General features: G+C 46.0%; 1 protein-coding gene across 5 annotated transcripts in view; it reads left to right on the top strand.

Annotated features, from left to right (window-relative positions):
- The window catches only part of FAM149B1 (family with sequence similarity 149 member B1), a 145,526-nt gene that overhangs the window by 34,325 nt on the left and 94,934 nt on the right, over positions 1-16,267 (top strand). For all 5 annotated transcript variants that reach the window (XR_010243970.1, XR_010243969.1, XM_063961474.1 and 2 more), the window contains exons 5-6: positions 7,817-7,959; positions 10,295-10,414. Coding sequence is in view for 3 of the 5 variants with exons in the window: in XM_063961474.1 (XP_063817544.1) it covers positions 7,817-7,959; positions 10,295-10,414 (263 nt within the window). In the remaining 2 variants the exon portion in view is untranslated. The remainder of the gene's footprint in view (positions 1-7,816; positions 7,960-10,294; positions 10,415-16,267) is intronic.

The raw sequence follows: 16,267 nt of genomic DNA, 5'->3' as shown, positions 1-16,267 counted from the left end.
CAGAGAAACAGAGTTATCGATGGTAAATCTACCGTAACTTCTGCTTTTTAAAATAGTAAAAGAATCCGTGTCATACGAGATTGACCACTGCTGTTTTGGGTAAAAAATATATTAAATGTATAGAGGTGTAATACCTCTGTGTAGTAAATTCTTTGTCTATTATAAATTCTTGCTCTGTAATAAGTCAATGTTCAACCTAAATGTTAATAGGTCCAAAAGCTCAGAAGTAACATATTTAGAAATCCGGTTAATCTAACTGTGTCTATTGGTAAACGCACTACTCTTAGAAAATTGTAACCTGCTTAAACAAGGACTTTGCCCATGCGGCCCTTTCTCACTGGAATGAGCTCCTTTGCTCCATCAGGCTCTCCCAGACCTTGCATATCTTCAAATACGCATTAAAAACTTACCTGTTCATAGCAGTGTAGCCTACCACCACATAACCTTGTCACCAGATCACTCACCCCACCCTCCTACCTCAGTCATCTCTACCTCGCCTACTTCCTGCCCTCTGATCCACATACTCACCCCTCTTGTCATCTGTCAGTCTCCCCTCTCCTAGATTGTAAGCTCCTGGGAGCAGGGTTCTCCTCCCTCCTGTTCTCACAGACCTCTTCTCTAGCACTTCACCTGCGCAGTGGTCTTTTAGACCAAAATTCCTCTTTCACGCTGCTGTATGTCTCTTTCAATGGTTTTAATCTTGCTTTCTCTAACGTCCTAAGTGGATGCTGGGGACTCCGTCAGGACCATGGGGTTTAGCGGCTCCGCAGGAGACAGGGCACAATAATAAAAGCTTTAGGATCAGGTGGTGTGCACTGGCTCCTCCCCCTATGACCCTCCTCCAAGCCTCAGTTAGATTTTTGTGCCCGGCCGAGAAGGGTGCAATCTAGGTGGCTCTCCTGAGCTGCTTAAAATAAAAGTTTAAGTTAGGTTTTTTATTTTCAGTGAGTCCTGCTGGCAACAGGCTCACTGCTACGAGGGACTTAGGGGAGAGAAGTAAACTCACCTGCGTGCAGGATGGATTTGCTTCTTAGGCTACTGGACACCATTAGCTCCAGAGGGAGTCGGAACACAGGTCTCACCCTGGGGTTCGTCCCGGAGCCGTGCCGCCGACCCCCCTTGCAGATGCCGAAGTTGAAGAGGTCCAGAGGTCCAGAAACAGGCGGCAGAAGACTTTCAGTCTTCATAAGGTAGCGCACAGCACTGCAGCTGTGCGCCATTTTTGTCAGCACACTTCATAGCAGCGGTCACTGAGGGTGCAGGGCGCTGGGGGGGGCGCCCTGGGCAGCAATGTATTATACCTTTTTTATGGCTAAAATACATCACATATAGCCCTTGAGGCTATATGGATGTATTTAACCCCTGCCAGATCTCACAAACTCCGGGAGAAGAGCCCGCCGTTTTAGGGGGCGGGGCCTATTCTCCTCAGCACACGGCGCCATTTTCCTGCTCAGCTCTGCTGTGAGGAAGGCTCCCAGGCTCTCCCCTGCACTGCACTACAGAAACAGGGTTAAATCAGAGAGGGGGGGCACTTATTTGGCGATATGATTACATATGTGAAAATGCTATAAGGGAAAACACTTGTATAAGGGGTTGTCCCTGTATAATTATAGCGTTTTTGGTGTGTGCTGGCAAACTCTCCCTCTGTCTCCCCAAAGGGCTAGTGGGGTCCTGTCCTCTATCAGAGCATTCCCTGTGTGTGTGCTGTGTGTCGGTACGTGTGTGTCGACATGTAGGAGGACGATGTTGGTGAGGAGGCGGAGCAAAATTGCCTGTATTGGTGATGTCACTCTCTAGGGAGTCGACACCGGAATGGATGGCTTATTTAGGAATTACGTGATAATGTCAACACGATGCAAGGTCGGTTGACGACATGAGACGGCCGGCAAACAAATTAGTACCTGTCCAGGCGTCTCAGACACCGTCAGGGGCTTGTAAAAACGCCCATTTACCTCAGTTGGTCGACACAGACACAGACACTGACTTCAGTGTCGACGGTGAAGAAACAAACGTATTTTCCTTTAGGGCCACACGTTACATGTTAAGGGCAATGAAGGAGGTGTTACATATTTCTGATACTACAAGTACCACAAATAAGGGTATTATGTAGGGTGGGAATAATCTACTTGTAGTTTTTCCTGAATCAGATAAATTAAAGTTTGTGATGATACGTGGGTTTCCTCCGATAGAAAATTATTGGAGGTATACCCTTTCCCGCCAGAAGTGAGGGCGAGTTGGGAAACACACCTTAGAGTGGATAAGGCGCTCACACGCTTATAAGAACAAGTGGCGTTACCGTCTCCAGATACGGCCGCCCTCAAAGAGCCAGCTGATAGGAAGCTGAAAAATATCCTAAAAAGTATATACACACATACTGGTGTTATACTACGACCAGCAATCGCCTCAGCCTGAATGTGCAGCGCTGGGGGGGCTTGGTCGGATTTCCTGACTGAAAATATTGATACCCTTGACAGGAACAATATTTTATTGACTATAGAGCATTTTAAGGATGCATTTCTATATATGCGAGATGCGCATTCTGGCATCAAGAGTAGATGTGATGTCCATATCTGCCAGACGATGTTTATAGACATGACAGTGGTCAGGTGATGCAGATTCCAGACGGCACATGGAAGTATTGCCGTATAAAGGGGCGGTCCATCGGACCTGGTGGCCATGGCAACAGCTGGAAAATCAACTTTTGTTACCCCAAGTCACATCTCAGCAGAAAAGGACACAGTCTTTTCAGTCTCAGTCCTTTCGTACCCATAAAGGCAGGCGGGCAAAAGGCCAGTCATATCTGCCCAGGGTTAGAGGAAAGGGAAGAAGACTGCAGCAGGCAGCCCATTCCCAGGAACAGAAGTCCTCCACAGCTTCTGCCAAGTCCGCAGCATGACGCTGGGGCCATACAAGCGGACTCAGGTGCGGTGGGGGGTCATCTCAAGAGTTTCAGCACGCAGTGGGCTCACTCGCAAGTGGACTCCTGGATCCTACACGTAGTATCCCAGGTGTACATTGGAAATTCGAGACGTCTTCCCCTCACAAGTTCCTGAAGTCTGCTTTACCAACGTCTCCCTCCGACAGGGAGGCAGTATTGGGAAAAAATTCACAGGCTGTATTCCCAGCAGGTGATAATCAAAGTACCCCTCCTACAACAAGGGAAGGGGTATTATTCCACACTATATTGTGGTACTGAAGCCAAACGGCTCGGTGAGATCTAAAAGATTTGAACAATTACATGCAAGGGTTCAAATCAAGATGGAGTCACTCAGAGCAGTGATAGCGAACCAGGACGATATGGTGTCACTGGATATCAGAGACGCTTACCTACATGTCCAAATTTTGCCCTTCTCACCAAGGGTATCTCAGGTTCGTGGTACAGAACTGTCACTATCAGTTCAGACGCTGCCGTTTGGATTGTCCACGGCACCCCGGGTCTTTACCATGGTAATGGCCGAAATGATGATTCTTCCTAAAAGAAATATGGACGCTTTCCTGATAAGGGCAAGGTCCAGAGAACAGTTGGCGGTCGGAGTAGCACTATCTCAAGTAGTTCTACGACAGCACGAGTGGATTCTAAATATTCCAAAATCGCAGCTTTTTCCGACAACACGTCTAATGTTCCTAGGAATGATTCTGGACACAGTCCAGAAAAGGATGTTTTCTCCCGGAGAAGAAGGCCAGGGAGTTATCCGAGCTAGTCAGGAACCTCCTAAAACCAGGAAAAGTATCAGTGCATCATTGCACAAGGGTCCTGTGAAAAATGGTGGTTTCTTACGAAGCGATCCCATTCGGTAGATTTCACGCAAGAACCTTTCAGTGGAATCTGCTGGGAAAATGGTCCGGATCGCATCTTCAGATGCATCAGCGGATAACCCTGTCTCCAAGGACAAGGGTGTTTTCTTCTGCGGTGGCTGCAGAGTGCTCATCTATGAAAGGGCCGCAGATTCGACATTCAGGACTGGGTCCTGGTGACCACGGATGCCAGCCTGAGTGGCTGGGGAGCAGTCACACAAGGAAAAAAATTCCAGGGAGTGTGATCAAGTCTGGAGGCTTCTCTCCACATAAATATACTGGAGCTAAGGGCAATTTACAAGGCTCTAAGCTTAGCAAGACCTCTGCTTCAAGGTCAGCCGGTATTGATCCAGTGGGACAACATCACGGCAGTCGCCCACGTAAACAGACAGGGCGGCACATGAAGCAGGAGGGAAATGGCAGAAACTGCAGGGATTCTTCGCTGGGCGAAAAATCATGTGATAACACTCTCAGCAGTGTTAATTCCGGGAGTGGAAAACTGGGAAGCAGACTTCCTCAGCAGGCATAACCTCCACCCGGGAGAGTGGGGACTTCAGCGGGAAGTCTTCCACATGATTGTAAACCGTTGGGAAAAACCAAAGGTGGACATGTTGGCGTCCCGCCTGAACAAAAAACTAGACAAATATTGCGCCAGGTCAAGGGACCCTCAGGCAATAGCGGTGGACGCTCTGGTAACACTGTGGGTGTACCAGTCAGGGTATGTGTTCCCTCCTATGCATCTCATACCAAAAGTACTGAGAATCATAAGAAGGAGATGAGTAAGAACGATACTCGTGGTTCCGGATGGGTCAAGAAGGATTTGGTACCCGGAACTTCAAGAGATGCTCACGGAAGAACCGTGGCCTCTACCTTTAAGAAAGGACCTGCTCCAGCAGGGGCCTTGTCTGTTCCAAGACTTACCGTGGCTGCGTTTGACGGCATGGCAGTTGAACGCCGGATCCTGAAAGGGCATTCCAGATGAAGTCATCCCTACCCTGGTCGAAGCCAGGAAGGATGTAACCGCAAAACATTTTCACCGCATTTGGCGAAAATATGTTGCGTGGTGTGAGGCCAAGAAGGTCCCTACAGAGGAATTCCAACTGGGTCGTTCCTACATTTCCTGAAAACAGGACTGTCTATGGGCCTAAAATTAGGGTCCATTAAGGTTCAAATTTCGACCCTGTCGAATTTCTTCCAGAAAGAACTGGCTTCAGTGCCTGAAGTTCAGACGTTTGTAAAAGGGGTACTGCATATACAGCCTCCTTTTGTGCCCCCAGTGGCACCTTGGGATCTCAATGTTGTTTTGAGTTTCCTAAAGTCACATTGGTTTGATCCACTCACCACTGTGGAATTAAAATATTTCACATGGAAGGTGAAGATTCTATTAGCCCTGGCTTCAGCCAGGCGTGTGTCAGAATGGGCTGCTTTATCATATAAAAGCCCTTACTTACTTTTTCATTCTGACAGGGCAGAATTGAGGACTCGTCCTCAATTTCTCCTTAAGGTGTTTTCTGTTTTTCACATGAACCAACCTATTGTGGTACCTGCGGCTACTAGGGACTTGGAGGACTCCAAGTTACTTGACGTTGTCAGGGCCCTGAAAATATATGTTTCCAGGACGACTGGAGTCAGAAAATCTGACTCGCTGTTTAGCCTGTATGCACCCAACAAGATGGGTGTTCCTGCTTCTAAGCAGACGATTGCTCGCTGGATTTGTAGTACAATTCAGCTTGCACATTCTGTGGCAGGCTTGCCACAGCCAAAATCAGTAAAAGCCCATTCCACAAGGAAGTGGGCTCATCTTGGGCGGCTGCCCGAGGGGTCTCGGCTTTACAACTTTGCCGAGCTGCTACTTGGTCAGGGGCACACCCTGACTGAGGAGGACCTGGAGTTCTCTCATTCGGTGCTGCAGAGTCATCCGCACTCTCCCGCCCGTTTGGGAGCTTTGGTATAATCCCCATGGTCCTGACGGAGTCCCCAGCATCCACTTAGGACGTTAGAGAAAATAAGAATTTACTTACCGATAATTCTATTTCTCGTAGTCCGTAGTGGATGCTGGGCGCCCATCCCAAGTGCGGATTGTCTGCAATACTTGTACATAGTTATTGTTACAAAAATCGGGTTATTCTTGTTGTGAGCCATCTTTTCAGAGGCTCCTTCGTTGTTATCATACTGTTAACTGGGTTCAGATCACAGGTTGTACGGTGTGATTGGTGTGGCTGGTATGAGTCTTACCCGGGATTCAATATCCTTCCTTATTATGCACACTCGTCCGGGCACAGTATCCTAACTGAGGCTTGGAGGAGGGTCATAGGGGGAGGAGCCAGTGCACACCACCTGATCCTAAAGCTTTTATTATTGTGCCCTGTCTCCTGCGGAGCCGCTAAACCCCATGGTCCTGACGGAGTCCCCAGCATCCACTACGGACTACGAGAAATAGAATTATCGGTAAGTAAATTCTTATTATTTTTGCCGTCACTATTGGAGACAGGTTCCACCCTTCGCTGATTACTCCCTCACTCACCTTGCTTCCCAGCTGTATTGTGTACTGAGAATTGTGTTGCTATTTGTTACCTCTGCTCTGTTTGTCTTGGCTACTGTAATGTGTACCCTGTACTGTCCTGCTATTGCCGTATAAATAAAATATAAATAAAATCTGATGATAATTCTGTTTTTGTTTGCGATTTCCCAGTTTTTTTTATATGCATTTCACACATTCTCAGAACTGACACATAGCCCGTGTTTTGGGTCTCTCATATATGTGGGCTGCTTAGGACACAGAAGAGGAACAATGATGCTCCAGTTTTTCATAAAGCTATGACAGTGGCATAGGAAAGAATGGATAATTAGAATTAAGTGAACAAAATAGAAAAGCCTACTTACCTGTGTTCCTTCGACCTACCTACTCCCACACTGTTTTTAATGTTCAGAGCAGAAGATCCTCTTACCGGTTAGAGACAAGCATGCCCCAAACTGTTGTGGGCTTGACCACAGTAACTTAGGAAAAAAGCCTCCCATATCCAAATTTCTCAAATATAAAATATTCCAAAATACAGAATTTTTTTAGCGTGGCTGAGATTTGTTTTTTGATTGGTCAGTGTACACAAACTTTGTTTCATGCATAATATTATTGAAATATTATATAAAATTACCTTCAGTCTACGGGGTGTATTCCATGCTTGTCGGATCCTTTCCGACGGAAAGGCTCTGACAATGCGATATTAAATGAGCGGCCAAATCCGACTGTTGGATTTGGCCGTTCCCGACAACACAAGTTCCTGGGGAGGCAGACGCCACTAATACCCCGTGCTGTCACCTAATTCTGACCCGACCGGCGGGCGGGTCCTCTAATGCTGAGCGCCGGTGTCCCGTCCATGGTGCTGCTGTCTCGGTGGTTCCCGTCACTGACCCTCTCCTCACCTATCCCCGCTCCTCTCCTCACATGGTCCCTGTCCCCGCTCACCCGCATGACGTGTCCCCGCTCCCCCGTCTCATCTCCCCGGTTCCGACCATGTCAGTCCGACTTTGTCCCGGATTGACATGGTCGGAACCGGGGCCAAAACCTGTCGGATTTGGCCGCGGAACACGTGGATCCGCGTCTAATCCGCCAATCCACATGTTTTCCGACAAGTTGGAATTGCCGACTTGTCGGAAAGGATTGAATAGGTTGGAACAATTTCCGTCCTTAAAAAGTTGGAAACTGCTGTCTTTCCAACAAGACGGCAGTTTCCGACTACAATTGAATACTCCCCAATATGTATAAGGTGTATATGAAACATAAATGCATTCTGCGTTTAGACTTGGTTCAAGGTGTATATGAAACATAAATGCATTCGGCGTTTAGATTTGATTTCCAGGATATATTATTATGGTATTTAGGTATTAGAAAAAAAAATACTTCTGGTCCAAAGCATTTTGGATATGGGAGATTCAACCTGTAACAATTATCTATTTAAACACGTAAATAACATTTATACTTGGTGTAATTCATGTGACATGTAATCTTGCTTGTTACTCCCAGGAGTTTGACCAGGCCGCAACACGACAGGTGCAGAAGATTTTCAAGCAGATTGATGAGCTGTTGTATGAGCAGAAAGCTAGTACACTGGTAGAGGGACTAAAGGAAGAGTGCCACGAATGGACGTCATCCTTCCCACATCTGCGGTATTTCACTTTCATTGCATATTTAAGGTGGTAGCTTTTCAAATCCATAACTCATTACGGTGACAGATGGTCATGGACCTTTGCCATTTGTAATCCGTCATAGGAGGCGGAACAAAAATTTGCAGATATGTTTGGGCGTATTCTGGAACCTGACAGACCTCAGTAGATGAGACTGATTATATTCTATGGAAAGGCATATCAGAACACAGAATGGATCCACTCAGGGAATTAAAGAAGACAGTATCTTGCACACCTTTGCTGTATTGGGGTTTATACAGCTAGGGTACTGTTCAAAGTCAGGAAAAAAAATATATGGTAGGCAGAACAAAGGGTAAATTACAGTGGCCACAATACATAATAGACACTAATTGCTCTTTAAAGGACCTACTGTAGATCGGCTCTTGAACTCTGTAAATTGCTCCACACACCTATACACACATCATTAATTTACAGAGTGGCTGCTATACCAGGAAACTTTGCTTTGTACTGCATGTCTTGTACTATGAAATAAAGGCATTATACATGTGAAACCGATCCCAAGATAGACGTTGGAATTCGACTATAGCAGTGTATTTTGCATAAACTGCAACCTGAAAGCAACATTAAATGGCATTTTTTTTTTAAATTGAGTATTTTTTTTTTATTATTTTTGTCAAAAAAAACAAAACAGAATTACAGCCATAAACAATATACTTATTACAGATTTGCATTTCTCCACTCATAATGACATAGAAGAAATCGGCTTACACTCGAATATAGTCCAATTGCAGGATCTACACAGATACATGATAGTCATATACGGGGTGGCCCAAAAGTAGGTATAAATTACTTTGATTATATTCTATTTATAATATATTTACAATACATAGTGTATTTCTTTGTTCCTCATTCCAATTCTGCAGCAACAAAATTATGATTAGATCATTACTGTATACCTACTTTGGCCCACCCTGTACTAAACTAGAATAGAGCGGCATCCAAAGCAGATACTTAGAAGTTGCATTAGGTGATATACATACTGTACGTGAATAATATACTGTGTAATAGCCATTAAATGACATTTTAATCTGGACTCGGCTGTCGATCACTTATCATACAATGGACATCATTATGGCTTTATAGGTTTCTCTTTCCAGGTCAGTCCTCCTTTTTTTCCAACCCACTATTGGCCGTAGTTCTTATTTTCCCACAATTCAGATCAGAGGCTCTTGAATTAACAGGATATGTAGGAGGTTCCTGTAACTGCTTGACTAATAACAGCAACATACACTGTGCATTGAATGGTTTTTACTAGCAAAGACAGAGGTGTAGGGATAGGGTTTCTACAAGATGCAGTATTGGGGGGGGGGGTTATCATTAAAATAGGTCAGGTTGTTTCAAGAGAGGTTTGGATTAGTATAAAGGAGGTTACATAAGAGGAAAATCTAGCAATACAAATGTGTCCACAATTTTAAATTATGTAAGGGCTGCTCTCTCCTCAGAAGAACCACAGAGTCCTGACCTGAGTGAACCAGTACTGCCTATCATGTAGTTAGTATGTGATTTTAGTCCATGCATGTGACATGCTAGACACGGACTAGAAGGACTGTCTGCTTTTTTACCTGTGAGCTCCAAGAACTGACTTTATGATTATTTTTCATATTTACAGTGAAAGCGCTGCGTTCTAAGTACACAATGTAGCATCACATACACAAGAACGGCATTGGTTTAACTTACAGGTTTATAAATAAAACAGGAAAAAAAAATTCAAACCAAGGCATGAGCTCAAACAATATATACAAAAAGAATAGACACACATAAACATATAAATGTAATACTTACATGTCAAGTATGATTCATGTTCAACCAACTGTTTTGCACTTGGATTTACACCTTACTGACAGGTCTGCTTTTCGGGTGTGGTATGAAATGTTGACATTCAGACAAGAGCCCTAACCGTAACCCTGACATTGTTAATGAGATACCATAAGACCATTCTTCTTCAAAAACCACAAACTGTACAAGTGATAATGATGATAATATAACAATAATAAGATATTGATCATATATATTTCTTCCCATCTTTGATGATAGCCGTTACATTGGGATGTCCAGACTTTATCAAGTAGACAAGGCGTCTATTTTCACCTGACCATATATGTGTAGTTTATAGATCATATATAGAATAAAGTATAACATTTCAGATTACTGAACTGTAAATAAATTAAGTGTGCTAGATAAATGGGAACATTGTAAGTAGCTCTGGAAGTAAATTAAGGAATTATTGCATATGGTGTGGGGATTACTAGTTAATATATCACTATGGTTATATTGCATTCATTTGTTAACCCTACAGACTCCAAGGCAAACAGATTGTCCCTCCTGTAGATGATGGATACAGGTGGTATTCCAGCCAGGCCTCTGAAGCTGCTGCTTCTGTGCCACTCAATGTTACCCATGTAAAGGATCCCAGTGAGTGAGTATTTGGTTGGCAAAGGTTTTTTGTTTTGTTTTATAACATATGTAATAAATGGATAACTGAAAATATATTTAGGTGTCCAACATCCACATGTACCTCAATAACTCCTAACTCATGTCTAATCTCTGTTGAAACATTTGTGCCAGAGTACAGTATATGCTTTTGCAAGGGTATTTGCTACAAATAGAGTCATGTGAATTGACAAGGAATTATAGGCATGGCAAAGGAACATTACGTGAATGTCTACAGGATTTAGTAGTAGTTATTAGCATTTTCTCTAACGTCCTAGGGGATACTGGGATGTCCTTAGTACCATGGGGTATAGATGGGTGCTTTGGATCCCTGGCACTGTAAATTCTTCAGATTGTGTGCTGGCTCCTCCCCTCTATGCCCCTCCTAGCAGACTCAGTTTAGCTGGTCACATCCTCTGGAGCTCCAGAGATTTTTTCTTCAATTTACTTTCTAATTGTTATTTTCAGGCAGGCTGATTGGCACCAGCCTGCCTGCTTTAAGGAAGGGGGGGGGGGGGGGGGGGAACGATACCAACCTCTTATAGAGTTAATGGTTCCGATCCCCGCTGACAGTACACAGTCCTGAGGGAACTATTCGCAAGCCCGCAGCAGCGAAGTACATTCCCGCAGCATGCAGCCACCCCTAAAAGAGCTAAAGAGTGGTGAGTACACAGTAGGCGTCCCAGTTAGCGGATCGCTGGTTACAATGGCGGCTTAAGGGTACTGAGACACACGGCTCCACAAAAGGGTGGCTGGGTCTCAGGAAAAGCAGTACACAGCATGTGTACACAGTACCCATACTGGTGCAGAAAAGGGGTTTTCTCTAACGTCCTAGTGGATGCTGGGGACTCCGTCAGGACCATGGGGAATAGCGGGCTCCGCAGGAGACAGGGCACATCTAAAAAGCTTTTTAGGTCACATGGTGTGTACTGGCTCCTCCCCCTATGACCCTCCTCCAAGCCTCAGTTAGGTTTTTGTGCCCGTCCGAGAAGGGTGCAAACTGGATGGCTCTCTTAAGGAGCTGTTTAGTAAAGTTTTTTTTTAGGTTTCTAATCAGTGATTCCTGCTGGCGACAGGATCACTGCAACGAGGGACTTAGGGGAGAGACTGGCAACTCACCTGCGTGCAGGAGGATTGAAGTCTTAGGCTACTGGACACTGAGCTCCAGAGGGAGTCGGAACACAGGTCAGCCTGGGGTTCGTCCCGGAGCCGCGCCGCCGATCCCCCTTACAGACGCTGAAGAAAGACGGCGGAACGGAGGTCCGGAAACAGGCGGCAGAAGACTTCACAGTCTTCAGAGAGGTAGCGCACAGCACTGCAGCTGTGCGCCATTGTTGCTACACGGCTCACTGACACGGTCACGGAGGGTGCAGGGCGCTGCTGGGGGCGCCCTGGGCAGCAATATAAATACCTATTTGGCAAATAAATACATCACATATAGCCATTAAGGCTATATGTATGTATTTAACCCAGGCCAGTTTTCCTAATAACCGGGAGAAAAGCCCGCCGTGAAAGGGGCGGAGCTTATTCTCCTCAGCACTCAGCGCCATTTTCCTGACCAGCTCCGCTGGTGAGGAAGGCTCCCACTCTCCCCTGCACTACAGAAACAGGGTTAAAGAGAAGGGGGGCATAAATTGGCGATATAATTATATATTAAGAGCCCATATATAGAAACAACACCTTCTAGGGTTGTTATATACATTATGGCGCTTTTGGTGTGTGCTGGCAAACTCTCCCTCTGTCTCCCCAAAGGGCTAGTGGGTCCTGTCCTCTATCAGAGCATTCCCTGTATGTGTGTGCTGTAGGTCGGTACGTGTGTGTCGACATGTATGAGGAAAATGTTGGTGAGGAGACGGAGAAAATTGCCTGTAATGGTGATGTCACTCTCTAGGGAGTCGACACCAGAATGGATGGCTTACTTATGGAATTACGTGATAATGTCAACACGCTGCAAGCCGGTTGACGACATGAGACAGCCGGCGGACAAATTAGTATCGGTCCAGGCGTCTCAGACACCGTCAGGGGCTTGTAAAAACGCCCATTTACCTCAGTCGGTCGACAGACACTGACACGGACACTGACCCCAGTGTCGACGGTGAAGAAACAAACGTATTTTTCCTTTAGGGCCACAAGTTACATGTTAAGGGCAATGAAGGAGGTGTTACGTATTTCTGATACCACAAGTACCACAAATAAGGGTATTTTGTAGGGTGGGAATAAACTACTTGTAGTTTTGCCTGAATCAGATAAATTAAATGAAGTGTGTGATGATACGTGGGGTTCCTCCGACAGAAAGTTATGGGCGGTATACCCTTTTTCCCGCCAGTAGTAAGGGCGAGTTGGAAAACACACCTTAGGGTGGACAAGGCGCTCACACGCATATAAAAAACATGGCGTTACCGTTTCCAGATACGGCCGCCCTCAAGGAGCCAGCTGATAGGAAGCTGAAAAATATCATAACAGTATATACACACATACTGGTGTTATACTACGACCAGCAATCGCCTCAGCCTGGATGTGCAGCGCTGAGGGGGCTTGGTCGGATTTCCTGACTGAAAATTTTGATACCCTTGACAGGGACAGGATTTTATTGTCTATAGAGCATTTTAGGGATGCATTTCTATATATGTGTGATGCGCAGAGGCATATTTGCATTCTGGCATCAAAGAGTAAATGTGATGTACATATCTGCCAGACGAAGACACGACAGTGGTCAGGTGAGGCAGATTCCAGACGGCATATGGAAGTATTGCCGTATAAAGGGGCGGTCCATTGGACCTGGTGGCCATGGCAACAGCTGAAAAATCCACCTTTTGTTACCCCGAGTCACATATTGGCAGAAAAGGACACAGTCTTTTCAGTCTCAGTCCTTTCGTCCCCATACGGGCAGGCGGGCGAAGGCCAGTCATATCTGCCCAGGGGGAGAGGAAAGGGAAGAAGACTGCAGCAAGCAGCTCATTCCCAGGAACAGAAGCTCCTCACGGCTTCTGCCAAGTCCGCAGCATAACGCTGGGGCCGTACAAGCGGACTCAGGTGCGGTAGGGGGTCATCTCAAGAGTTTCAGCAACACTCGCAAGGGAACTCCGGGATCCTACATGTAATATCCCAGGTGTACATTGGAAATTCGAGACGTCTCCCCCTCACACAATTCACAGGCTGTATTCCCAGCAGGTGATAATCAAAGTACCCTTCTTACAACAAGGAAGGGGGTAGTATTCCACACTATATTGTGGTACTGAAGCCAACCGGCTCGGTGAGATCTGAAATAATTGAACACTTACATACAAGCGTTCAAATCAAGATGGAGTCACTCGGAGCAGTGATAGCGAACCAGGAAGAAGGGGACGATATGATGTCACTGGATATCAGGGACGTTTACCTACAGGTCCAAATTTGCCCTTCTCACCAAGGGTACTTCAGGTTCCTGGTACAGAACTGTCACTATCAGTTCAGACGCTGCCGTTTGGATGGTCCACGGCGCCCCGGGTCTTTACCAAGGTAATGGCCGGAATGATGATTTTTCTTAAAAGAAACATGGACGCTTTCCTGATAAGGGCAAGGTCCAGAGAACAGTTGGAGGTCGGAGTAGCACTATCTTAAGTAGTTCTACGACAGCACGAGTGGATTCTAAATATTCCAAAATCGCAGCTTTTTCCGACGACACGTCTACTGTTCCTAGGGAAGATTCTGGACACAGTCCAGAAAAACGTGTTTCTCCCAGTGGAGAAAACCAGGGAGTTATCCGAGCTAATCGGGATCCTCCTAAAACCAGGAAAAGTGTCAGTGCATCATTGCACAAGAGTCCTGGTAAAAATGGTGGCTTATTACGAAGCAATTCCATTCGGCAGATTTCCCGCAAGAACTCTTCAGTGGGATCTGCTGGACAAATGGTCCGGATCGCATCCTCAGATGCATCAGCGGATAACCCTATATCCAAGGAAAAGGGTGTCTCTCCTGTGGTGATTACAGAGTGCTCATCTTCTAGAGGGCCGCAGATTCGGCATTCAGGATTGGATGCCGGTGACCACGGAGGCCAGCCTGAGAGGCTGGGGAACAGTCACACAGGGAAAAAATTTCCAGGGAAGTGTGATTAAGTCTGGAGAATTCTCTCCGCATAAATAAGCTTAGAGCAAATTTATAATGCTCTAAACTTAGCTAGACCTCTGCTTCAAGGTCAGCCGGTATTGATCCAGTGGGATAACATCACGGCAGTCGCCCACGTAAACAGAAGGGCGGCACAAGAAGCAGGAGGGCAGTGAAAACTGCAAGGATTTTTCGCTAGGCGGAAAATCATGTGATAGCACTGTCAGCAGTGTTCTTTCCGGGAGTGGACGACTGGGAAGCAGACTTCCTCAGCAGGCATGACCTCCACCCGGGAGAGTGGAAACTTCATAGGGAAGTTTTTCAACATGATTGTGGACCGTTGGCAAAGACCAAAGGTGGACATGATGGCGTCCCGCCCGAACAAAAACGGGACAGGTATTCCGCCAGGTCATGAGACCTTCAGGCGATAGCTGCGGATGTTCTGGTAACACCGTGGGTGTACCAGTCTGTGTATGTGTTCCCTCCTCTGTTTCTCATAACCAGGGTATTGAGAATTATAAGACATAGAGGAGTATGAACTATACTAGTGGCTCCGGATTGGCCAAGAGGGACTTGGTACCCGGAACTTCAAGAAATGCTCACAGAGGACTAAGGGCCTGGGGAGCTAAGAAGGGACTTGATTCAGCAAGTACCATGTCTATTCCAAGACTTACCGCGGCTGCGTTTGACGGCATGGCGGTTGAATGCCGGATCCTGAGGGGAAAAGGCATTCCATAAGAGGTCATACCTACCCTGGTCAAAGCCAGGAAGGAGGTGACCGCACAACGTCATCACCACATGTGGTGAAAATATGTTGCGTGGGTGAGGCCAGGAAGGCTCCACGACGGAAATTCAACTAGGTCGATTTCTACACTTCCTGAAAACAGGAGTGTTTTGGACCTCAAATTGGGGTTCATTAACATTTAAATTTCGGCCCTGTAGATTTTCTTCCAGAAAGAATTGACTTCAGTTCCTGAAGTCCAGATTGTAAAGGATGTATTGCATATACAGCTTTTTTGTGCCCCTAGGGGCACCGTGAGATCTCAACATAGTGTTGGGATTTCTTAAAATCATATTGGTTTGAACCGCTCAAATCTGTGGATTTGAAATATCTCACATGGAAAGTGACCTTGCTGTTGACAAATATCTCACATGGGAAGTGACCATGTTGTTAGCCCTGGCCTCGGCCAGGCGATTGTCAGAATGGGCGGCTTTGTCTTACAAAAGCCCATATTAAAATTTTCCATTTGAACAGGACAGAACTGGGACTCGTCTCCAGTTTCTTCATGAAGGGGTGTCAGCGTTTTCACCTGAAACAACCTCTTGTGGTGCCTGCGGCTACTAGGGACTTGGAGGACTCCAAGTTACTAGACGTGGTCAGGGCCCTAAAATATATATATATATATATATAGTTAGGACGGCTGGAGTCAGAAAGTCTGACTTGCTGTTTATACTGTATACACCCAACAAGCTGGGTGCTCATGCTTCTAAGCAGTCTATTGCACGCTGGATTTGTAGTACAATTCAGCTTGCACATTCTGTGGCAGGCCTGCCACAGACGAAATATGTAGATGCCCATTCCACAAGGAAGGTGGGCTCATCCTGGGCGGCTGCCCGAGGAGTCTCGGCATTACAACTTTGCCGAGCAGCTACGTGGTCAGGGGAGAACACGTTTGTAAAATTTTACAAATTTTGATACTCTGGCTAAGGAGGACCTGGAGTTCTCTCATTCGGTGCTGCAGAGTCATCCGCACTC

Source organism: Pseudophryne corroboree, chromosome 3, assembly GCF_028390025.1.
Source record: "Pseudophryne corroboree isolate aPseCor3 chromosome 3, aPseCor3.hap2, whole genome shotgun sequence".
NCBI classification, from domain to species: domain Eukaryota; kingdom Metazoa; phylum Chordata; class Amphibia; order Anura; family Myobatrachidae; genus Pseudophryne; species Pseudophryne corroboree.
Note: the sequence above shows the minus strand (reverse complement) of the source record. Positions and strands in the feature narration are given on the sequence as shown.